We start from the raw sequence: 26,788 nt of genomic DNA, 5'->3' as shown, positions 1-26,788 counted from the left end.
GTCCTCTGGTCAGAGTTCTCCCTTGTAAGAAAGTGCAAAATTATCCCTTCCTGATAGTGACAGTTTCTGATGTTCATCTAAATGGCAAATATTTGATTGACTTTTTTCATCCTTAACCTTGGTATTCTCTCTTGACAAGTACTTATTGAGAGCCGTGGTGTAGTGGTTAGTGCATCGGACTACTAACACAAAGGTTCCTGGTTCGATTCCCATTTGGGATGAAAATTTCAGGAACTCAATTTTCGGCTCTCCCTTGACACCATTTGCGAGTATGGTCTTGAGGAAGCGATGATAGTCCGTTGGAAGGGGACGATAAATGGCTGGCCCGTGTTAAGAGAGAGCTATATCTCTTGCACGTTAAAGACATCCTTGTAGATTTCGAAAAAGAGTAGGCTAATGCCGCTACAAGGCAGTACTCGCACCTGCAAAGTGGAAAGGGATTAATATAAGTTGCAAAACTTGTTTCCCAATCCACTATAAATAAATATGTTTAAACTAAGTACTTAAACAAGTTTTTGAAGTTTACTACATATGTTAATTCAAGTTTGGGAAATGGCATAATACAAAACACTTAATACTTATATACATGTAACTGATTTGTATTATTAATTCTAAGTGAATCTTTTTTCTTCAACAGATCTTGATTATGTTTATTTTACAGATAAAAGAAGATGTGGTATGAGTGGAATTGAGACAACTCTCCATCAAAGTCACAATTTGTGATAAAAAACAATTATAGGTCTTTAACACAGAGCCTTGGCTCACACCGAACAGTAAGCTATAAAGGGCCCCAAAAATGATGGAAAAACCAATGGTCTTATGTTGGTACATTGCTGCTTTGATGATAACTATCCTCATTCTATTCACATAAGACTAAATGCAACATAGAACTATGAAGATTAGACAAATTGATATTTAAACCCAAAAAGACCTTTTTATAGAGGTGGAATGTATCAAAAGCAATGTTCCAAAACATAAAACCACTGTGCAAACAGTAACCTTCCCGAATTCTATGAGCAATTCGCAGTTCATAAGTGTTCCAAAGGCAGACTTCATATAAAAATAAGAAGATTTGGTATGATTGCTAATAAGACAACTTTTCACAATAGGTCACCGTACAGCCTTCAAAAAATTAACAAAACCCATACCGTATAGTCAGCTTTAAAAGGCGCAGAAATGACAAATGTAAAACAAGATTTCTAACGCCCTGGTTTATGTACAAATAAAAGGAAAAACAAATATGATATACAGCAGTAAATGACAACCACTCACTGAAATACAGGCTCATTTAGGGCAATAAAGATAAGAGGCTCTTGGAGATAAATCATTTCATACTTGGTAAAATTTTATTCTTCATATCCTTAATATCAATTATTCTTTATTTTGTCAACTCTATTTATTTTGATCTAGTATCTTGTGGCCTTTTCTTGGTCTTAAACAGTATGCATCACTTTTCATATCATTCCATAAATTATCCTCTGACCCCTCATTTGTATTTTGTTTTCCAATGTTCAATATAAAATCTTCTTGTATGTTAATTTCATCCTGATTTTCTGAATCCAGCATACTAATTTCAAGTCTATCAAGAGAAACATGACAAGATTTTAAAGGCTTCACTACCAAATCACTTGGAATTGAATGACAGGAAGATTCCATAAAGTTTGGTGATACTCCTCTGCTTACAGAACACTGAACACTTTTATCTTCAGTAAAGTAGGATACTGGCATGGGAGATGTAGATGTGTCAGTATATTCTTTTAAATCAGTCTGTGTTTCAGAAGCATGCATGACTGCTTCTGAGTTTGAGATGTTAGTAATACCAGTGTTTAGCCGATCAATTGGAGTGAAAGTAAATTCCTCATCTGAAGAATATTCTGATAATTTACCACCAGATTTGGTTCTATTAGTGTTATAAATAAATGCTGAAACAGGACTGGCTTCAAAAAAATTATCAGTGATTTCATTGCCAGCATCATCTTGAACTCTTGAAACCAATTCTTTCAATATTTTTGTTACAATCTCATTATCTACTTTTTCCTGTTTTGCATCTGCGGTCAGAGATAAAATTTCCTTAAAGGAAAAGAAAAAAAAGTCATATATATATTAATACCTAAATATAGTCAAGAATTAACCAGGGCACTTTAATATACATCAATATACATTATGTAATGAAATTTCATTTTCTCTGAATACCTTCTCATTCTTTATGGATCATTTGTGACTTTTATATAACAAATTGTAGAGTACATTATCTAAGAAAAGTCATGAATTGCATTAAATTTGGATGAATATTAGTAGAGGTCCATCCCTTTTATCATTATACAATTGAGAAACTTTTATTTCTTATCAATGATCCAAACAGAGTTATTAAAGACAATATAACTGCAAGTCAAAGTCATTAACAAAAACAATATGAATTTCTTGAAAGACTTAAATAGCAAATTTGTTTTCAGTTAATTGTGATATTAAGTAGAATGTCATTTTACACTTGAATGATAAAAGGAAAGTGCATTTGATTACAGGTAAATGTGCTATTAGGTAGCAAAACAGTTTTCACACTTGACCAATCTGAAGGATATATGCAATACGTAAAAAGCATTATAATCCTACCACTTGACTAACTGCTCGATTGTAGACCTAGGAATTCTTTTCAAGTATGATCAAATATCTGATTCACTCAGTGATAAATTGTAAATTTTTATTTATAAGGGGAGATAACTTCCATCATTCTGTTTTATTATACCTAATCACAAAATGATTATGTCAGAGGAAAGCAAGTACAGTGACCCTGTCATTTCTTTTTATTTTCTAAAAGCATTTAACACGAGATTCTTTTCCGTTTTCATTCAACTATAATTTAGTTTCTATTTTAGTCACATAGAGTCTTTCTTTCATGTATAATCATTTCAAGATATACGAATTTTGCACAAAGTGTAATTTGAAAATAAGTTAGTTGAACCAAACCTTTTAGCAAATTTACAAAAATAACATGTATGGACCACAACAGGTTATTTTAAAGTGAAATTTCATGGAGACTCTACTTTGCCCTAATAAAGCTTCTGCAGTTACCTCAACTACTGCAACTCCTTTTAAATGAATTAACATATTGTAGCAATAGAGCAAGTATGTCATTTTCATATGCATGCAACAAAAAATATCATTCTGTCTTTTGTTCCTTGTAAATTATTTTAAAAAAGACAAGACAAAAAGAACCAATGATCATGGGTGTTAATGCAAAAGTACATTGTTGTCCTAATTTACTTTTTGATATAGACTAAAACAAAGCACTTCCCGTATCAACAAACTTATTAATTTTTGTGTTATATCTAAAAGATGAAAATCTGTAATTACTACTTTCTGTCATACCATTTAAAACCAGATGCTCCATAGGGCACAGCTTTATACGACCGCAGAGGTCGAACCCTGAACAGTTGGGGCAAGTATGGACACAACATTAAAGCTTGATACAGCTCTGAACTTGGATTGTGATTAAATAGTTGACACAGCAAAAGGTTTCTGACACAGAATGAATGTGGTCTAATGAACTTAAAAAAATCATTTTCTTGCTTTTGAGCAATACACTATGCTGTTGAATATAAAGCCCCTCAAAAAAAATAGTTGAAGAAAAATTCTTTTAAATTTCTGAAATCTGAAAAGAAAATTTTTTACCCCCACCCCTCCCCATTTTTTTCACCTCCCCCAATCCTTTATTCCAAAAATAATCTCTATTCAAATTTTTAATTTAGTTGGCAACAATAACTACTCATTTAAATACATCATGGCTTAAATTAATATTAATTAACAGTAACTTCTAAAAATAAATTTACAGCTACACATCTAAGACAATTATCACTTCCTTTAACATAATTTTCAAGCAGAGTAAGGGAGGTAATCAAGTAATCAAACATATATATAACAGTATTCTTTAAATTTTAATTGGAATTGGATTACCTCCCTTACACTGCTTTTAAATTGTCTAAATTGTCCTTTAACCAGAAAAACCCTTGTTCCCCCTAATTCCTTAATGATTTGATCCATTACCCCCTAAAACCATCCCTTTGTAGTATGGAAACTTGTGGTATAATTTCAGAGAGATTTATACACTTAAACACAAGTTATTGACTGAAAACTACAAAAATGCTTATTTGGGCCCCTTTTTGGCCCCTCGGTTATTGAACCCCCCTTGGAGCAAGACCCCCAAAACTCAATTCTAGCCTTTCCTTTGAAGTAAGAAACCTTGTAGTATAATTTCAGAGAGATCCATACACTTAAACACAAGTTATTGTCTGTAAACTTGAAAAATGCTTCTTTTTGGCCCTTTTTGGCCCCTTATTCCTAAATGTTCAGGGATATTAAACCCAAACTAATACCAAGCCTCCATTCATTATATGGAACCTTGTGGTACAATGTAAGAGAGATCCGTACAGTTAAACATAATTTATTGTCCCGAAACTTCAAAAATGCTTGTTTTTGGAGCCTTTTTTTGCCCTTAATTCCTAGACTGTTTGCCCTATAACCCTTAAAATAAATCCCAACCTTCTACTTAATAGTATGAACACTGTGGTACAATTTCAGAGTAATTAAAATACTCATACACAACTTATTGTCCTGAAACTATATAAATGTATGTGTTCTGCCCCTTTGGGCCCCTAATTCCTAAACCGATAGTACCATAACCCCCAAAATCATTCCCAACCTTCCTTTTGTGGTTATAAACATTGTGTTAAAATTTTATTGATTTCTATTACCGGTAACTTGTACTAAAGTTAGTAAGTGGAAACCATCCGTCTTCGGACTACGCTGACAACGACGTGATACCAATATACAACCACAAAATTTTTTCCGTCGTATAAAAATGATTGCTTCCCAGGCTAATTCAAATCAAATATTTTAAGAAGAAACAAAAAGAAATGCTACTATGTTATGATTGTATGATACTAAACCCCTAACGGGAAGAATTGTGCCTGATATTCATATGATGAAGACATAATCTTTCAATCAGTTTAATTGAAGTCTAGAGCTGGCATGTCAGTTAACTGCTAGTAGTCTGTTGTTATCTATGTATTTTTGTCATTTTGTTTATTTTCTTTGGTTACATCTTCTGACATCAGACTCGGACTTCTCTTGAACTGAATTTTAATGTGCATATTATTATGCGTTTACTTTCCTACATTGGCTAGAGGTATAGGGGGAGGGTTGAGATCTCATAAACATGTTTAACCCCGCCGCATTTTTGGCCTTTGTTAGTCTTGTATTATTTTTAATTTTAGTTTCTTGTGTACAATTTGGAGTGTAGTATGGCGTTCATTATCACTGAACTAGTATATATATTTGTTTAGGGGCCAGCTGAAGAACGCCTCTGGGTGTGGGAATTTCTCGCTGCATTGAAGACCTGTTGGTGACCTTCTGCTGTTGTCTGTTCTAAGGTCGTGTTGTTGTCTTGTTGACACATTCCCCATTTCCACTTTCAATTTTACTATATAAAATATCATTTAATTAATCAAATGTAGATTCAGAAATTATTGCTTGTATATATGAATGTGATTTTTGAAGGATGGACAAAATATGTGATTAATTAATGCAATTTCAAGAAAATCTGCCTGCAGATGTATAAATCAGATATCTGAATAAGAGCTTTTATTATTGCAATACTCACTCCTAAGTTGCATTATTTGCAATATCAAAAACCTCACAATAGTTTCTGAATTTACTGTAATCATCTGCAAATACTGTGAATTCATTTTTTTCTTGGGTACCAATTTTGGTAGGTTGAGAAAAAAAATGTTGATTTCTTGGATATTTGATTTCGTTGTTTTGCCATAGTCTGCATAAAAGCTTATAAAAAATTTGTACTGCATCAAACATTGAAATTGGTGGTTCATCTATACAGATAAAATCAACAATAATAGTATCCAAAGAATAAAAATTAATCCACAGTTAAGTAGAGCCCAATAAAGATAATAAAACCACATTATTTTTAAAGGAATTTTCAAAGAATGTACCACAAAATTTCCTTTAAATATAATAGTATATATGAAGTTCATCCAACTATATATCATGTTAAATGAAATACTTACTGTAGTTTTCTTAGCTTTTTCTTTATTCTTATTTTCATGAGAACCATTCTTGCAAACTGTTAAAAGAAAAATGATAACTAGAGGCTCTAAAGAGCCTGTGTCGCTCACCTTGGTCTATGTGAATATTAAACAAAGAAGAAGATGGATTCATGACAAAATTGTGTTTTGGTGATCATAATGTGTTTGTACATCTTACTTTACTGAACATTCTTGCTGCTTACAATTATCTCTATCTATAATGAACTTGGCCCAGTAGTTTCAGTAAAAAATGTTTGTAAAAATTTACAAATTTTATGAAAATTGTTAAAAATTGACTATAAAGGACAATAACTCCTTAGGGGGTCAATTGACCATTTCAGTCATGTTGACTTATTTGTAAATCTTACTTTGCTGTACATTATTGCTGTTTAAAGTTTATCTCTATCTATAATAATATTCAAGATAATAACCCAAAACAGTAAAATTTCCTTAAAATTACCAATTTAGGGGCAGCAACCCAACAACGGGTTGTCCGATTCATCCGAAATATTACAGCAGATAGATTTTGACCTGATAAACAATTCAACCCAATGTCAGATTTGCTCTAAATGCTTTGGTTTTTGAGTTATAAGCCAAAAACTGCATTTTACCCCTATGTTTATTTTTAGCTATGGCAGCCATCTTGGTTGGATGGCCAGGTCACCGGACACATTTTTTAAACTAGATACCCCAAAGATGATTGTGGCCAAGTTTGGATTAATTTGGCCCAGTAGTTTCAGAGAAGAAGATTTTTGTAAAAGATTACTAAGATTTACGAAAAATGGTTAAAAATTGACTATAAAGGGCAATAACTCCTAAAGGGGTCAACTGACCATTTCGGTCAAGTTCACTTATTTGTAAATCTTACTTTGCTGAACATTATTGCTGTTTACAGTTTATCTCTATCTATAATAATATTCAAGATAATAACCAAAAACAGTAAAATTTCCTTAAAATTACCAATTTAGGGGCAGCAACCCAACAACGGGTTGTCCGATTCATCTGAAAATTTGAGGGCAGATAGATCTTGACCTGATAAACAATTTTACCAATTGTCAGATTTGCTCTAAATGCTTTGGTTTTTGAGTTATAAGCCAAAAACTGCATTTTACCCCTATGTTCTATTTTTAGCCATGGCGGCCATCTTGGTTGGTTGGCCGGGTCACGCCACACATTTTTTAAACAAGTTACCCCTATGATGATTGTGGCCAAGTTTAGTTTAATTTGGCCCAGTAGCTTCAGAGAAGAAGATTTTTGTAAAAGATTACTAAGATTTACGAAAAAATGGTTAAAAATTGACTATAAAGGTCAATAACTCCTTCAGGGGTCAACTGACCATTTTAGTCATGTTGACTTATTTGTAAATCTTATTTTGCTGAACATTATTGCTGTTTACAGTTTATCTCAATCTATAATAATATTCAAGATAATAGCCAAAAACAGCAAAAATTCCCAAAAATTACCAGTTCAGGGGCAGCAACCCAATATCGGGTTGTCGCATTCATTTGAAAATTTGAGGGCAGATAGATCTTGACCTGATAAACAATATTACCCCATGTCAGATTTGCTCTAAATGCTTTGGTTTTTGAGTTATAAGCCAAAAACTGCATTTTACCCCTATGTTCTATTTTTAGCCATGGCGGCCATCTTGGTTGGTTGGCCGGGTCACGCCACACATTTTTTAAACTAGATACCCCAATGATGATTGTAACCAAGTTTGGTTTAATTTGGCTCAGTAGTTTCAGAGGAGAAGATTTTTGTAAAAGTTAACGACGACGGACGACGACGGACGACGGACGACGACGGACGACGACGACGGACGACGGACGCCAAGTGATGGGAAAAGCTCACTTGGCCCTTCGGGCCAGGTGAGCTAATGAAAAGAGAGAACAACGATAGAAAGAAAATCTTTGAAAATCAGGAAGAAACTTTTTTTGTGTGTCAAGCTTTACACAAATTATTGGAAATGTCAAACAAACAATTTTTCAAAATGTTTGGCATACCTTTATATAAAATTTCAATCTTCTATTTAAATAATATCCTATAGTCGCCGTCAGCTGAAATTTGTAGCGGTTATCGGTAAAAATAATCTAAACTATCAATTGCGTTCACTCAAGATATAGTTTTTCACATTCCATTCATAAATCGCAAAAAGAAAAACCACTACTGACCTACCTTTTAAGTGATCGCACTGTAATAATCCTGACCTTCACTTTTTCATAGACGATTTTGAATGGTGGAATCAGCCATTGTTTTTATCGGAAGTGTTTGTGTGGAGTTCAATTTCATAAAATTTGCATAAAGCGCGGGAAACCTTATCACATCAATGAAAGGAACATTTCAGGAAACTCGTACAGTGACGAATGTCATATGTTAACAAATGATCCTCATAGAAACGAAGATGGCGGAATTACAATGGAAAATATTCTGGAAAATGTGAAGGTCAGGATTATTAAAGTGCGATCACTTAAAAGGTAGGTCAGTTGTGGTTTTTCTTTTTGCGATTTTATGAATGGAATGTGAAAAACTTTATCTCGAGTGAACGCGATTGATAGTTTAAATTATTTTTACCTATAACCGCTACGAATTTCAGCTGACGGCGACTATAATTAAGTTTTTTCAATTGGATAGCTTGACTGTTGATGCTAAACATCTGTTTGATTGTCGTCTGTAAACATCTTTGACTAACCATATTGTTTGATTTCGGCGTTCCAGATGAAGATAAATCCACAAAAAATGCCACGTAGGACACCCAGATTTACAGAGTTTAAAAAAAATTACACTCAAGTGAACCAATGCCTGGTAAATCTTCTGTCAGTAGATTCAATAAAATGGATACCTTGGGTATGCAGGGTTGTTACAATAAAATATAAAATGTAGAAGGTCCTATAACAACAACACTATAAAGAATGCTCCAGTAATTTAAAATTATGTTTCAGTGGCTAAGGCCAGTTTTTTATTTTGTCATTATGTGTTAGCACTCTTGCACTGTGCAGAATAATTTTAACAAACATTTTAACAACAAAACATTGTATTTTTGTTTTATTTTATTTTATTTTAAAAGTTTACTTCCATATATACTTACTTTCGCTTTCACTATCTCTTTCAATTGCTATTTATAATGTTACTCATCATAGTAACATTGTGACGTTTTAATTTTCTTAACCCGATGTTGTACATCAGCATGATTTTATGTATTGTTTTCTATCCTGATGATGGTGACCATGTCAATCTCAACCAGGTACTCTGCAGGGCGCAGCTTTATACGACCCCAGTGGTTTAACCCTGAACATTTGGGGCAAATTTGTTCACAATATTCAAGCTTGATACTGCCTGAATTTGGATTGTGATAACAAATTTGACATAATATAGGTTTTTATCACAAAATAAATATGGTTAAAGATCTAACAAATCTATTGCACAATACTGTGCAATTAAAGGTTTCTTCTTGAAACTTTTCAAAATTTCGAAATTTGAAAAAAATTTAAAAAAAAAGGAATCCCTTAAAAAAATGGTAAACAAAAAATCCCCCCCACCCAACTTATTGAAACCCCTCTTGGAGCAATAACCCTTAAACTCAATCCCATGCTTTACTTTGTAGTATTGAACCTTATAGTACAATTTCAGAGAGATCCATACACTTAAACACAAGTTATTGTCATGATTGTTTGGAAACTAGAAACATGCTTCTTTTTTACCTTTTTTTGGCCCCTAATTCCTACATATTTTGGGCAATTACCCCAATACTTAATCCCAGCCTCCTCTTTGTTATATGGTACATTGTGGAACAATTTCAGAGAGATCCATACAATTACACACAAGTAATTGGCTGAAAACTAGAAAAATGCTTGTTTTGGCCCCTTTTTGGCCCTTAATTCCTAAACTTTGGCCCAATAAACCCTAAAATGAATCCAAACCTTCTACCTGCGGTTTTTTAAACATTGTGGTAAAATTTCAGAGCAATTGAAATACTTGTACACAAGCTATTATCCTGAATCTAGAAAAATGTTTGTTTTGGCCCCTTTTGGGCCCTGAATTCCTAAACCGTTGGGACCATCATCCCCAAAATCAATCCCAACCTTCCTTTTATGTTATTGAACCTTTAGAAAAAATTTCACAAAGATCTATTAACTTCAACTAAAGTTATTATCCGGAAACCAATGTGTCTTCGGACGATGCAATCAACGACAACATCATACCATTATACGATCCCAAAAAGATTTTGGGGAAGTATAAAAATTACTGGAGCATTCCTTAAAGTGCTGTTGTTATAGGCTGGACCTTCTACATTTATAAATTTATCAATGAATTATTTATTTCATTTAGTTTGAGATTTAAAATCTTCGCAAGTGAATATCATGCAAAGTATCCCAACTTTTATAATGCATTACCATATATTTCTGCATATATTTACAGAAGATAACAATTATCTTGTGCTTCACAGGAACCAGAAAAGTCCTCCAATCCTATAAATTCTGGACATTTACTTTTTTTGATTTTCTTCTTGTAAACATTTCACTTAATAAGTTAGTTATTCATACAATAGGGATAACTATTAGGGTCTTGATTTTTTCTTATACTTTAGTCAGTCTTTTCTTTCTGTATAAAGTACAACTTGTAACTATGATATCCACAAGTCTTTAAAGATTTACCATCAATGTCCTCTCCATTTATGAGTGCCTCTTCAATGTCAAATACATCCTCTAAGCAGTCTTGTTTTTCCAATTCTGTTAACTAAAATAAAACAAAGTTTAACATTTTACTTGAAGTGTTGTCATCCAACAACTTCATAAATTTACTCTAAATATATTTCTAATTTCAACATATCAACAGCACCTTTGTATGAAAGCCTTATCTTTTCAATGGTGTAATTTCAGAACTTTTTAGTATTGTTAAAATTGCAATGAACAGGATATTTTACGGTTTGTCCAAAATATATATACAGGATTTCCCAATATTTGAAAAAATAAATCTCACATTTTTGTGCAACAATCACAAAATAGATGCATGCAAATGGGGCCTTTTATACCCAACCATACATTGTAGATTTTTTTCTCACTGTTGAAGGCCATATGGAAGCCTGTAATTGCTTACATCCACTTCATCTGAACTTTGGTGGATAGTTGTCTCATTTGCAATCATACCATATCTCCTTATTTTTATAATAAATTTCTGAATTAACCATATTAAAATTGTTAAGATATGGAACAACCAAGCAGAAACTTCAGACACGCTGCAAAACCAAGTGGGGATAACTTCTGCAATATTAAAATCAATCACAAAAGTAACATAGGGTTTTTCAACTTTTTAATAATCAAAATCCCTTTACTATAGAAGGACACATGACCGACTCTTTAATTTCATTTACCTAAGGCCCTTATTTGCCTAAAAAAATACTGCAACTTTAAAAGTTATCATGCATATTTTTAAATTACTGAAAACTTGACAAAGACACCAGGTATTCAGTAAAACAAGCAATTTGACAGTGAACAAGTTACCATGGCAACAAATTATGACTTAATTTGATATTTTGTAAAATTTCGTGATTTTCCTTGTTATTCAACAAATTTTAAGTATATTTTAGATTGAAAAAGTATGTGCGCACCCAAGAAAGAACTTTATTTTGGGAGATTATATCGATATGTATAATAAAGCTCCTCCTGTTAAATTATTTTGTTGTTTCTCGACTACGCATGATGTTTCCACCACGGAAATAAAGATAGAAAACTGCATGAATTCTGTATTTTTCATCGTTTTTGTGTAAACAGTACATATCATGACGTAATTGTGACGTCATCTGAAAAAAATCTTTATGTTTTTCATTTATATTTCTCGACCCTATCAGTTCTAAACATTATGTGCCAGTTTGAAATAGTTATTAAACATTTTATTTGCTTGGAGCAAAACTAGGCCTTAATGCCCCTACTCCTTTAAACTTAATCTGAGTTTTGTGGTAATAAGCATTGTGTATAAGATTCATATCATTTCATTGAGGCAAACTTAAGTTTGAGAACATAAACAAAAAAAATCCATTTGTAAAGGGGCTTAACTCTAGCAAGCTTAAAGTGATTTCATCAAAATTCAAACTTTATCTGTGTTTTGTGGTAATTAGCATTGTGTATATGATTAATAACATTTGGTTGAGGCAAACTTAAGTGAACGGAAACAGAAAAATCAGCAATTTTTCCATTGGTAAATGGGCATCACTCTAGATAAATAAATTTAAAAAACAACCATTTCAACAAAATTATATTTTCAGGAGTAAAGATGGGTAACAAATTACTATAAATACCTCTTCTAGCACTTCGGCCATCTGAGAATCTGTACTGTTTTTTCTCTTTATACTAAAATACAATCAGAAAGAGAGCTAGAATTGTCATACAACTTTTTAATCATATTAAAAAATATTTTCAAAAAACTTAAAAGTTTTTGATATAGAATTACAAGGAAAGATTTTTGTTGAAATATGCATATTCTGTGCAAATGTTTATACTTGTCAACATATCAAATTCTTTAATTTAGCTGTATTCTAAACCTACCTTGGGGATTTTCCTCATATACATCTAGAAAAGTGACAGTGTGATGACATTGTTATCCTTTTTGTCATAGTGAAGACTTTTATATACATTCAAGCCATAATCAAATTTCCTTCTGTGCTTGCCTAGTTCAGTTATAATTCAATACATATTAAATACATATTTAGTAAGTGATTAAGAAATATTAAATAGACTCACTGTTGAAATTGTGATATACAACTAATAAATATAAAACAAAAATAACAAGCTCATGCAATATAATTCTGTGTTGTGCCTTTTTTAAAGAAGAAAAAACTAAATGAAAAGTCAACAATAATATTACAACTAGAACAAAGCTATACTATAAAACTGTATTTAAGGTGGTACCTAACACTACAGGGAGATAACTCTATAAAATTAGCTAAAGGTTTTAATTACGTTGTGTTGTTAAGTAAATATTAAGCTTCTCAGTGATCAAAATAAGTGTTTGTGAAACTGCTATATAACCAGTGTAATTTTTCTGATAAAACGGTTGGTTCAAAATTTTTGAAATTTTTATATTTTTGTTAAAGGATCAAAGTAAATACTTTGACAAAATTTTAAGAAAATTAAACGAGCCAAATTAATTTTAGCGAAAGTGTTGGGTACCACCTTAAAACAGTGGTCAACACTGTAGACTAATAAAATCAGGATCCAATCTAGAGTTTTTGTTTAGTTTTGGTAAGTTTTTACAAAGTATTTGACCAGCAGATCAGATAAAAATGTTTTACCCTAACTTCTCCCTAATAGGCCTGGAGCCATTACATTGCAATGTAATGCATTACATTACAATTACTTTGTGATTCTTCCATTTGTGAGTCCCTATCAATATAATGGTTTCTAGATTAGTACCTGAAGCAAACAATAAGCATTCTTACTTTTCTCCTCCTTAAAATAAGAATATATATTTACACAGTTATTAGTAAGAATAAAGCGTTAACAGGTTGGAATTGCTAACAGTTGATCCCTCTAAAACTAAGATATTGGAAGAAAATAAAATGAGTATTGTACTAAATGTAAGAGGTGTGGTCTAATTGTCAATGAGACATCTATTATCAGAAATCAAAAGATGAGAAGGTCATATATGGTCTGTCTTGTGTTTCATTAATTCAAAAATTATAATGTATGCTAGGTTAGAAAAAGTAAACATTTACAATATTCATAATTGGCTATTTTTCAAACCTGCAATTATTATTATACTTTATCTCAAAATGCCATATTTTGATTGAATATGAGGTAGATAATTAACTCTATCCCATAGCTAAGCAGGTGATAGTTTTATGAATGTCACCTTCTCATTTGAAATGTCTCATTTAGACCATAAAGGCACAAAAAATTGATAATTCAAAGGACAATGAATTGAATTTACATCAATAAATGAAAGACAATGCTCAAGATCTATGTTTTTGCCACAGAACTTTTTATAGATAGTAAGAATAAAAAAAAAATTCTTGGTTCACTTCTGTTGTTTTACTAATAACTGTTGTTATGTACGTGATGTCATAGTTAAGAACTGTCAGCTAACTAGAAATGGCTACACCTAAGATGTAAAAATTGTAAACCAAGCATTATCAAGCTGCAGAGCAAAGATTAAATCACAAATGAAGATCACATGAAACACGTTTGATGAGCACCACCTGTGCATTGTGATAGGAAACATTTTATTGTTTTGTAAATTATATAATTACCTTCTTTTCCTGAATGAACTGTATCAGATAGCTCTGCAGGGCTCCTTTTTAACCCTATCTTCATTCCTATCTGAAAAAAAAATCTAGGTTTAAAGCCATTGTTTTAGACTGAAACCTTGTTTATATAACTATCTGTGTAGGTCCGAGTACACAGTTATTTCGTAGTGCATTTCTTTTAGACAATAAATGAAAATTAAAAAAATCCCACCTGCGCTTTCTCAATAATATTTTTACAGTGTATTGTACTACTTTTGGGACAAATTATATCAAAATTATAGAAAACTTCATCAGCTCTAACTCAAAATATGGACAATTTTGTGTTAAGGGGGTCTTGAAATCTTTTGACAGCTTCCGAAGTGCTAATTTTTGACCCTTTTCAGCTGGACCTAATCACTACTTTACATTAATATTTATGACCCAAATTTTTTTACAGTGTCATTTCACCCCCCAACTTGCTATATGAGGCATAAAACATGGAGAAATAAATTTGGAAGGGGTATAACAAAAATTGGCAAGTAACACACTGTCCACACTAAGGACTATATTCGTGGACAACGAAAATCAAAGGACGATAACTGTGTACTCGGACCTAATAGGATAGAATAAGTTGACCAATCTTAATAAAACTTGGTATGACTAAAGCTTAATATATTATAAGACTGCTTACAAAGTTTCATAGCAATAGGATATATATTATAGACAATATGATTAATTCTATATTCAACTTTGCGTGTTAAATTTAGACGTTAAAATTGAGAAATTTCAACTATCAACATTTGGGGCTTTTAAAATTTAAATATTGCAAAAAAATACTTTTAAAATGCCTTAATATATAATATATCATGTATTTAAAGCAATACAGTACTCATTTGATATATCAGACTTAGCATAATTATTCAAAAGTCAAATTTATATGAGCCTGTGCCTAAAAATGGAGGTTTTCCAATGAAGGGGGGCCTTACATGAAGATGTAATATTTTCCAGCAATTTTAAATTTGTGAAGCTTTTTGATTATAAATAATCCTTACATATGTATTTAATGTACTTTAAATGGAAAGAAAACTTACAAATAACATATCATATTAGTTTAAAAGGGTCTTAGGCCAAGTAAGAATAAAAATAATTTAGGGTCAATTTAGGCCGTAGCACATATTTACATTTAAAAATGCATATTGAAGCTGTAGGAAATAAAAATTTGTGTCTTTTCTATCATTTCTATACTCAGGTGACATGATACAATAAATCTGAGCACAAAAAGGCTCTTACATTCAACTTTTTAAGCAGACAGTATGGTCTGATACAAAGATTTTTCACTTTTTAGTGAAAAACTTGCATGCAATTTTAGTCTCAACAGGATTATATTTGAACCACATGCTATCCTACAGAAGTAAAGAAAGATATTATGTGAAATGAAACAGGTACAAAAGACATTGTTAAGTGCTTTTTATACAAATTTAGTGAGGTCTTTATTATGGACTTCAACTTTTATGTGCCATGCTCCTCGCATTTAACTTGATCCAAACAGGGCGTTAGGCGAGGGTCATTTATACAACACATTTTGCTCATATTGTCTGAGATAATCTTCTTTTCTGTAGATTCAGAGTTCACACATGAGTAATAAAACTGGATTAAAGCATAGAAACACAAAAATTGACACATGAAAACATGTCAGATAGAAAGTCAGAATGCCACTTATGAATCAAAATTGAAAAAGCTATGAAATGCTTATTTTGACCATATAATGCCAAAATTGGTCATTTTTGCAGAAATTCTATCAAATAAAAGTTTAAATCCTTTAGTTTCATGCTATTTGACAAATTGACACCATCAAATCATTCAGGGAAGTTGCCAAAGTACAGATTCTATATTTCCTGATTTCACCTCTTAGGTCCGAGTACACAGTTATTTCGTAGTGCATTTCTTTTAGACAATAAATGAAAATTAAAAAAATCCCACCTGCGCTTTCTCAATAATATTTTTACAGTGTATTGTACTACTTTTGGGACAAATTATATCAAAATTATAGAAAACTTCATCAGCTCTAACTCAAAATATGGACAATTTTGTGTTAAGGGGGTCTTGAAATCTTTTGACAGCTTCCGAAGTGCTAATTTTTGACCCTTTTCAGCTGGACCTAATCACTACTTTACATTAATATTTATGACCCAAATTTTTTTACAGTGTCATTTCACCCCCCAACTTGCTATATGAGGCATAAAACATGGAGAAATAAATTTGGAAGGGGTATAACAAAAATTGGCAAGTAACACACTGTCCACACTAAGGACTATATTCGTGGACAACGAAAATCAAAGGACGATAACTGTGTACTCGGACCTAATAGGATAGAATAAGTTGACCAATCTTAATAAAACTTGGTATGACTAAAGCTTAATATATTATAAGACTGCTTACAAAGTTTCATAGCAATAGGATATATATTATAGACAATATGATTAATTCTATATTCAACTTTGCGTGTTAAATTTAGACGTTAAAATTGAGAAATTTCAACTATCAACATTTGGGGCTTTTAAAATTTAAATATTGCAAAAAAATACTTTTAAAATGCCTTAATATATAATATATCATGTATTTAAAGCAATACAGTACTCATTTGATATATCAGACTTAGCATAATTATTCAAAAGTCAAATTTATATGAGCCTGTGCCTAAAAATGGAGGTTTTCCAATGAAGGGGGGCCTTACATGAAGATGTAATATTTTCCAGCAATTTTAAATTTGTGAAGCTTTTTGATTATAAATAATCCTTACATATGTATTTAATGTACTTTAAATGGAAAGAAAACTTACAAATAACATATCATATTAGTTTAAAAGGGTCTTAGGCCAAGTAAGAATAAAAATAATTTAGGGTCAATTTAGGCCGTAGCACATATTTACATTTAAAAATGCATATTGAAGCTGTAGGAAATAAAAATTTGTGTCTTTTCTATCATTTCTATACTCAGGTGACATGATACAATAAATCTGAGCACAAAAAGGCTCTTACATTCAACTTTTTAAGCAGACAGTATGGTCTGATACAAAGATTTTTCACTTTTTAGTGAAAAACTTGCATGCAATTTTAGTCTCAACAGGATTATATTTGAACCACATGCTATCCTACAGAAGTAAAGAAAGATATTATGTGAAATGAAACAGGTACAAAAGACATTGTTAAGTGCTTTTTATACAAATTTAGTGAGGTCTTTATTATGGACTTCAACTTTTATGTGCCATGCTCCTCGCATTTAACTTGATCCAAACAGGGCGTTAGGCGAGGGTCATTTATACAACACATTTTGCTCATATTGTCTGAGATAATCTTCTTTTCTGTAGATTCAGAGTTCACACATGAGTAATAAAACTGGATTAAAGCATAGAAACACAAAAATTGACACATGAAAACATGTCAGATAGAAAGTCAGAATGCCACTTATGAATCAAAATTGAAAAAGCTATGAAATGCTTATTTTGACCATATAATGCCAAAATTGGTCATTTTTGCAGAAATTCTATCAAATAAAAGTTTAAATCCTTTAGTTTCATGCTATTTGACAAATTGACACCATCAAATCATTCAGGGAAGTTGCCAAAGTACAGATTCTATATTTCCTGATTTCACCTCTTAGGTCCGAGTACACAGTTATTTCGTAGTGCATTTCTTTTAGACAATAAATGAAAATTAAAAAAATCCCACCTGCGCTTTCTCAATAATATTTTTACAGTGTATTGTACTACTTTTGGGACAAATTATATCAAAATTATAGAAAACTTCATCAGCTCTAACTCAAAATATGGACAATTTTGTGTTAAGGGGGTCTTGAAATCTTTTGACAGCTTCCGAAGTGCTAATTTTTGACCCTTTTCAGCTGGACCTAATCACTACTTTACATTAATATTTATGACCCAAATTTTTTTACAGTGTCATTTCACCCCCCAACTTGCTATATGAGGCATAAAACATGGAGAAATAAATTTGGAAGGGGTATAACAAAAATTGGCAAGTAACACACTGTCCACACTAAGGACTATATTCGTGGACAACGAAAATCAAAGGACGATAACTGTGTACTCGGACCTGTATACAAAAGATTACTTGCAATTAATAGATTAAGAGACATTTTTTTTAATGATTTCTGATATTAGAGTTGAGATGGATATAAGAGTGTAGCAATTACTAGAAACTGGTGCTAAAAAAGAGGTGATTTGATTAGTATTTAATAACTTTCAAATGTATTAAAATAATTTTTATGACATTAAAAGGTAATATATAGTTATAAAATATTTCATCTTTCAAAGCAATAATTATTGTCAGAGTTAAAATTAAAATTACCAAGTTCATATCTAATTTACACTTGTAAGTGTTTTCAATTCTATGATCTCTAACTTGGACATCTGGAAAATCTGATGTTTCACATGGTGACAAATTTTCCAAATCATTTGAAGTCCTGAAAAATAATACGACATCTATAAAGAAACCAGAAATCAACTACTTCAGGCATGTATGGTTATAGAAACTAATTTTAGCATCACAAAAGACCCATGATGATCTTGCATGGTTGGCAGTTGCAGTTAATGTCAAATATCAAAAGCCAATGTGTAAGTGCAAATATTTGTCTTTGAGATGTATAGAAACAATGGTACAGGTATATTACACTTTCTATAATGATGACTCATCTGCTTCTAAACATGCTATGAAAAATGACAAGAATACTTTATGAACTAGTGGATCATAATGGTACACAACATAAAGGCAATGAATCTACGAGTAAATTAAATGTATCTTTAGTCCGTTCTGTCAGAGCTAGATTTTAATTCTCATTGTTAAATAGCATCCATAATCTAACTTTGACATCATATGTCAATGAAAAGAATGGGACCCTGTAACTGATAATAAACTTCTTCATGAAAAATACAGGATTTCTAGAGGCTTAGAAAAGTTGTCATAAAATAGACCTATTCTGGTTCATTTATATATTTCACAGATTTGAAGAGTTCATATATCCACAGAAAATATTAGCCATGATTATGTATTTCTTATCTATTTTGAAAGTAGTAAACTAAGCAAAAGTAAACATATAAAAAATAAAAAAATAAAAGTGTATGCACTTATTCCTACAACTTCAAACTAAGAGTACAAATCACCTTTTATATCTGGAAACATTAGAACATGCAACAGTATCTTCATGATCTTGGAAATGATATTGTTTCAAACCTCCAGATTTTGCCATTAATACTGATGACATGCCGTGATCACCTGCAATATCTGGTATGTGTAATTGTTTTGTCAGAATTCTATCAACATCTAAAGCAGCTTTGGTGGACATTTTAGGTAATGGTGTTGATGTTTGTGGATATAATTGTGGTGTAGATTGTGGAAAAGTAAATTTTCTTCTCTTCAGTGGGGTTTCTATAAAATCAGAGGAACTGAATATTCTGTTATGGATGTCTATTGGTGACTTGCAGTTGAATGAAATCTGGTGCCTTTCTTGTGTGTTACTTAGTCTCTGTGGAGACTCAGACTCTTGCTGGTACATCCTCAAAGGTGTTATCTGGAAGTCTTCAGACACAAACATACTTTTTGTTGAAGATTTTTGTGAAGCATTTTTATCATACTTGTCCAAAGCCCTTTTATGTTTACTTCTTGAATAATTTGTAGGTACATGTATTTCTGTTGTTCTGTCACAGAATTTTACATTCAGTCCATTACTTGATCTCTGTGAAGACACAGATTTTTCAACCTGAGTGACGGAAAGATCACTGGAAGAGTCTGTGTACAAGTTTTTATCTTTTCTATCTAACACATGCTGGTGTTGGGTTGTAAGTTTAGTATTGTCTGTGTTGAATAATGAATATTTCAAACTTTTCTTGTCACTCATGTATGGTTCATGAAAACTTTCAAGCCTTGGTGTCTGAAAGAGAGAAGTAAAGGAAAATCTTATTATGTTCCCATAATTTATCATGCTTAACAGGGCTTGAGGGTATAAATTCATTTTTTTTTTCAGTTTCAGGTGCACATCAAAACATGAAGGGAAATAAAATAGGTCTTTTTTTTCTGAATTCATTTTTTTCTGTTTGATTTAAAGTTTATGCTGAATTGAAACATATATATATATAAAGATTTTAAAAAATCTTGCATCTTTTCGGAATATCAATCCAGGAAAGTTGAAGGATATCATGTTTACTGGAAGTGGTGCGGCCTACTAAAAACAGCAAACAGAAAGTAGAAAAATAGTTTTGACTTCAGGGTTACATAACTTTTTATTCATCTTGGCATGACCCTTTTTTGATTAAATCACAATTTCACATTAGTACATACATAATACGAACTACGAACATGAAGAAAAAAAATTCTATAGAGAAATAAAATTAAAAAAACAGGTTCACCGTTCATTTAAACTCAAAATCTGCATTCAAAAGAAGCATTCATTTTTGTTAAGGTACTTTTTTTAAGGAACTAATACCGGTTGGAGGTAATATCAAAATAAAAAAAAGAACTAAATCACAGAAATCGCTTAATTTTACAATTGTTTAGTTTAAGTACAGCTTATTTAAAAAAAAAAAAGTATAGGTCACCGATGAGTTATAAACCTATTTCAATTTTAATGCCCAAAAAAAGGCATATTTGCACCTAAGGGAGATAATTTGGAGCTTTTTCAATGATAAAAACATTTTAATAGTCCTCCTGGTCACAGACAAAATTGATTTGGTGGTTGATTTTTATACCGTATCATAAAATTACAACTATTAAATAGTGTAATAATTAAAATTTGCAATGAAAATTTTTTTTTTAAGGTGGTACCCAAACACTTTGCCTAAAATTAATTTGGCTCGTTTTATTTTCTTTAAAATTTTACAAGGTATTTACTTTGATCCATTGACAAAAATATAAAATTTTTAGAAAATTTTGAACCAACCGTTTTGTCAGAAAAATTACACTGGTTATATAGCAGTTTGACAAACACTAATTTTGATCATTGAGAAGCTTAATATTCCCTTAACAACACAATGTAATTAAAACGTTTAGCTGATTTTACAGAGTTATCTCCCTGTAGTGTTAGGTACCACCTTAAATTTTGCTGAAATTTTTGTAACCTCAAGCCTCCTTAATTTTGGCATAGTATGAATTTTATATGAAATATGTTTAACTTTGTACTTGTTTGGCTTTATACATATTTTGATATGAGCGTCACTAATGAGTCTTATGTAGACGAAACGCGCGTCTGGCGTACTGAATTATAATCCTGGTACCTTTGATAACTATTTCTACAAAAAGCTAAAAATCTAAATAACCTTATCTATGTATTCATGAATAGGTGCATAATTCCTATAAAGAGTTATGTCCCCATGATTATACATGCCTTTATGAATTTTCATTATTTGAAAAAAGAAAAAAAGGTTTAGAACAAAAGTGTTGAAGCAGTACATTTGTATAACAGCATTTATTGTCCAATTAAATATATCTCTGACAAATTCTTTTCAAGTTGAAAATTTCATTCTTACAACAAATTTAAATTATTCAAAATCTAATTTCGAAAGAAGAAATTAAAATTTAATCAATCTCAATATGTGAAGAAATTGACTTTTACTATCATTTTTGAAGTAAAGCAAGCTTACAATAAACTTTCAAATACCAATTGCTACAAACCTCAGGTTCTAAATCCTTATGCTGAAATTTCCTAGGAAAACTCGTGTTATAATCTGTAAACTGAATTTTCAACTTTGGCTCAGGCTGAAAATATAGATCATTATCAATAATGCTAATAAATCGGAATCAAATGAAATCTAAATTTAAACAACCTAGCAAGCTATTAAATGTGCTATCTTTTTTCATATCATTTACATCCAAACTCATACTTAAAATGCATCTTATTTTCTTAAAACTGTTTGCTTTTATTCCTGAGATATTTCTTAGTTATTGCAATGCAGGGTTAACATCCAACATCAAATTTGACAGTCATATTTAGGACCATAACATGTTATTGTGATAAGAATATACTCTGCTTTGTACTTGACCATTCACCAACATACTGAATAAAGTTTCAATTTGTTAGGCTATACAATAACATTTACAGGGAGATATGATACTCTACTTATATCATCTATATATACTTAGTTCGTACTTGGATAGAATAAATTTTGTTCTTACTTCTTAAGTTAAACATTGAATGCAAAGTCTTTTGTTTGAGGATTAATATGAAAGTAGAATGATCTATGAAAAATGAGACAGTTATCCAACAAAGACAAAATGATGGAAATTTAAGCAATTATATATCACCCCATGGCCTTCAACAATGAGCAAAACTCATACCACAAAGTAAGCTATAAAACCTCCCTGTATGACAAAAAATAAAATAATCAGAATAAGAAATTGAAAAAAACAACTAGCTGATTTCTATATGAAATAAGAAACGAAATAAAGCTCACCAAAGACAGCACTCTACCAAGTAGGCAAGTAACGCCAAGAAGGTTTTCAGCATCATGAAATTAAGAATGACAACAGGTAATGTGTCAAAGAGTCAAAAACCTGACCAAAGAGCAGCCAAAGGCTGGGGTCTTCAACACAGCGAGAAAATCCCACACCAAAAGCGTGCTTAAGCTGGTCCCTAAATATTCATTTATAAAGTATCAATCAAAGTGATCAATTTGAAGTGTTGAATGCCTTACCTTTTTAAACTTGTATGGATTTGGACTAGAATATGGCTCAAACTTCATACTAGATTTTATACTAGTCTTTATATCTATCTGGTTTTCTGGTTTAATAAATGAGGAAAATTTGGTTGCCTCCCTAAAAGTAAAAAAAATGTACTTTAATATTTTTATCAAAAATTTATTATAAACTAGACAACATGTCAGATTTTTGCAGTGTGACCCATCTGTAGATCTTTTCTCAATCATTATTTTGGCTCTTTACATAAAATTATAGGTTTTGCAAGAATTGGGTAAAAATCATCATCATCACAGAGGAATGAATTTATAGAATTGACTGACAATTTCTGTAAAGAAACTTGTATATCTTGTGTTTCTGATAATTTTTCTGTTAGGCCAAAAAAAAATATATGTCTGTTTAAGGTTACATCATCAAAATAAATAAGATAGGTAGGTCGGTATTTTCATTTTATTATTTTTCTCCATTTTATTTTTTGCGCCATGATTTTTTGTTGTGTGGCCTGTCTTGCCTTAGTCCAAGTTGTCCAAGGGCCGAGTTTACCCATATTTTTAATGATTGGATTATTTCCCTTGGTTATTGGTTGGAAAAAAATTGCGGCAAAGTTTTTATTTCATGACACGAGTTGCGAGTTTCCTTAAAACAGCTGTCATATTCATGATTGTGAACATTGGGATGTATCAGGCACTTGATTAAATTTATTGGCAAACCTTACTTCTCTTTTTACACAAGTTCTATTTTCAACAAGAGGCTGTCACAACGACAGCAAACCGGATTTATTAATATTTATTTGTGTCCTGGCAATATCACAAGAACCATTACTGATGAATGGTGAAAGTGAAAATCGTCAATATCAAATTTGACCTCCATTTTGTCATCAGTATCAACATCTTAAAATTTGAAAAGCTTAGATTGAATGGTTCATGAGTAAATGCAACAACGTGAATGGAAACGCCATTTCACAATCTTTCAAGAACCATAACTCCTGAACAGTAAAAGTCAAAATCGTCATAATTGAACTTGACTTTTGATTTGCCATCAGTAACAACATATAAAAATTTCAAAAGCTTTGGTTGAATGGTTCATGAGAAAATGCACGGACACGACTGGAAACACCATTTTTCAATCTTTCAAGAACCATTACTCCTGAACAGTAAAAGTCAAAATCGTCATTATTGAACTTGACCTCCATTTTGTCATCAGTAACAACATATTAAAATTTGGGAAGCTTAGGTAGAACAGTTCATGCGTAAATGCACGGACACGACAGGAAACACCATTTTTCAATCTTTCAAGAACCATAACTCCTGAACGGTAAAAGTCAAAATCGCCATTATTGAATTTGACCTCCATTTTGTCATCAGTAACAACATATTAAAATCTGGGAAGCTTAGGTAGAACAGTTCATGCGTAAATGCACGGACACGACTGTAAACTCCATTTTTCAATCTTTCAAGAACCATAACTCCTGAACGGTAAAAGTCAAAATCGCCATTATTGAACTTGACCTTCATTTAGTTGTCAGTAACAACATATTAAAATTTTAAAAGCTTTGGTTGAACGGTTCATGAGTTAATGCACGGACAACATTTGATTCCCGCCCGCCCGCCCGCCCGCCCGACCGACACAAAAATCCGGTTAAAAATTTCAATTTACGACGGAAATAAATTGGCTTAGGGTCGGCGCTTAAATTAGGGTCGATCGGGTAACTGTAAACAGACATATATCTTTTTTTGGCCTTAACAGTTTTCCTTAACATTACCCCAGAGCAATGAATTTATAGAAATTGGCTGACAATTTGTGTAAAGAAATTTGAAATTTGTAGATCTTGTCTTGTGGATAATTTGTCTGTTTACTGTTTTCCTTATGTACAATATCCCCCCCCCCCCCCCCCCCCCCAAATACAAAATTGGCAATCAGGAGTAATAACTCCTATATTTATATCAGTCCACCAATAATTTTGGCCGGGTGTGGTTAAAATTGAACAACAACCACGACAAGTTAAGATGGATGCCAAGTGAGGAAAAAGATCGCTTGACCCTTTGAATCTAGTGTCCTTAAAACCTGCCTTTAAAAAATGACCATATCATAACAATTTAATCATGACAATAAGGTCATCATGTTCATGGTCAGATGATTCCATAATTCCATGACAGACATAAAAAATTACAACAATGACCCAGGTCTATTATTCATAATAATAAAAAAAACTACCTTATCATTAAGGTGGTACCTAACACTACAGGGAGATAACTCTGTAAAATCAGCTGAACATTTTAATTATGTTGCGTTGTTAAGAGAATATTAAGCTTCTCAATGATCAAAATTAGTGTTTGTCAAACTGCTATATAACCAGTGTAATTTTTCTGATAAAATGTTTGGTTCAAATTTTTTGAAATTTTTATATTTTTGTCAAAGGGTCAAAGTAAATACTTTGTCAAAATTTTATGAAAATTAAACGAGCCAAATTGATTTTAGTGAAAGTGTTAGGTACCACCTTAAGTATTATATTGATAAATATGAGGTTTTTTTAAAGTCCAGATAAAGTCTTTCTACACCTGCAGTTGTTCCATTTAAAGCTGATTCATGATGAACTGCTATACATTTTTGTATTTCGTCAACTTTGTTTTATTTTTGTAAAATTGTACATACTTAGTCTCATACTTTGGTTCATTCAAAGTGATTTTTGAAACAGATGATGTTGGTGATACAGGTCCAAGATTAATATCTTCTACCATACGAGAGAATGCAGGTTTGAACACATCCAAATCAACCTTTTTTACTTGTCTTGCTGGTGTATCATATCCTCCTAAAACAAAAATTTTCAACTTTAGTACCTTTTTTATGCTTTATATTTACAAAATGTCTCAACATAACTTTTTTTGCAAGAATTTTGTTTTTTTCACTTTTTTTTCAAGTCACATGACCTTTGAAAGATACCAAGACAACATTGTCTTGCTGGTGTATCACATCCTCCTAAAACAAAATTTTCAACTTTAGTACCTTTTTTATGCTTTATATTTACAAAATGTCTCCACGTAACTTTTTTTGCAAGAATTTTGTTTTTTTCACTTTTTTTTCAAGTCACATGACCTTTGAAAGATACCAAGACAACATTGTCTTGCTGGTGTATCACATCCTCCTAAAACAAAATTTTCAACTTTAGTACATTTTTTATGCTTTATATTTACAAAATGTCTCCACGTAACTTTTTTTGCAAGAATTTGTATTTTTTCACTTATTTTTCAAGTCACATGACCTTTGAAAGATACCAAGACAACATTGAATTTAAAAAAAATATTCATTAATTAACTTTCATATAGATAAAAAATGCATGACCTTTGTGTTAGCTTTGGTACGAATGTTATTTCTGTGGAAATAATATTCCAGAATATTTCTTCCTTTTGGAACTTATATTAGAAGTCGGTCGTTAAAGACGTATCAACCGTATCATATACGTTGATGTATCCGCATCTGCAGGTATACCAAAAAACAGTATATGATCCCGAGCTTTAATTTTATGTACTTTCAATAATGCAATTTGCAAATGGGCCACTGATTAATTTCTAATGCAGAAATTTACAAAACAATAAGGAAATATCGAGTTTTTTTGGAATATGTAACCTTACTTTTAAAGATATTCCGGATAGTTGGAACAGTTTACAGGCATGATAGGAGTGAATACGGTAAAAATCGTTTGTTTGTGAATGAACTTGTGCTCACGTAAAACCAAATTTCTAATTGATAAATAGAGTGTTACTCAGTACTTTCTGTTA

General features: G+C 31.5%; 1 protein-coding gene across 2 annotated transcripts in view; it reads right to left on the bottom strand.

Annotated features, from left to right (window-relative positions):
• Positions 1-1,327: 1,327 nt before the first annotated feature.
• Positions 1,328-26,788, bottom strand: part of LOC139482556 (uncharacterized) — a 35,498-nt gene continuing 10,037 nt past the window's right edge. Inside the window, exons 3-13 of one of the 2 annotated variants that reach the window (XM_071266471.1) lie at positions 25,665-25,821; positions 23,012-23,132; positions 21,993-22,076; positions 19,490-20,256; positions 18,678-18,792; positions 14,338-14,407; positions 13,528-13,537; positions 12,388-12,439; positions 10,748-10,829; positions 6,078-6,133; positions 1,328-2,070 (exon numbers count right to left, since the gene is read on the bottom strand). In XM_071266471.1, the coding sequence (XP_071122572.1) occupies positions 1,393-2,070; positions 6,078-6,133; positions 10,748-10,829; positions 12,388-12,439; positions 13,528-13,537; positions 14,338-14,407; positions 18,678-18,792; positions 19,490-20,256; positions 21,993-22,076; positions 23,012-23,132; positions 25,665-25,821 (2,192 nt within the window). In that variant the 3' untranslated portion in view covers positions 1,328-1,392. The remainder of the gene's footprint in view (positions 2,071-6,077; positions 6,134-10,747; positions 10,830-12,387; positions 12,440-13,527; positions 13,538-14,337; positions 14,408-18,677; positions 18,793-19,489; positions 20,257-21,992; positions 22,077-23,011; positions 23,133-25,664; positions 25,822-26,788) is intronic. The other variant, XM_071266475.1, reaches the window with a different exon arrangement.

This window comes from Mytilus edulis, chromosome 1 (genome assembly GCF_963676685.1).
Source record: "Mytilus edulis chromosome 1, xbMytEdul2.2, whole genome shotgun sequence".
NCBI lineage: Eukaryota > Metazoa > Mollusca > Bivalvia > Mytilida > Mytilidae > Mytilus > Mytilus edulis.
This window is presented reverse-complemented; position numbering and strand designations above follow the sequence as displayed.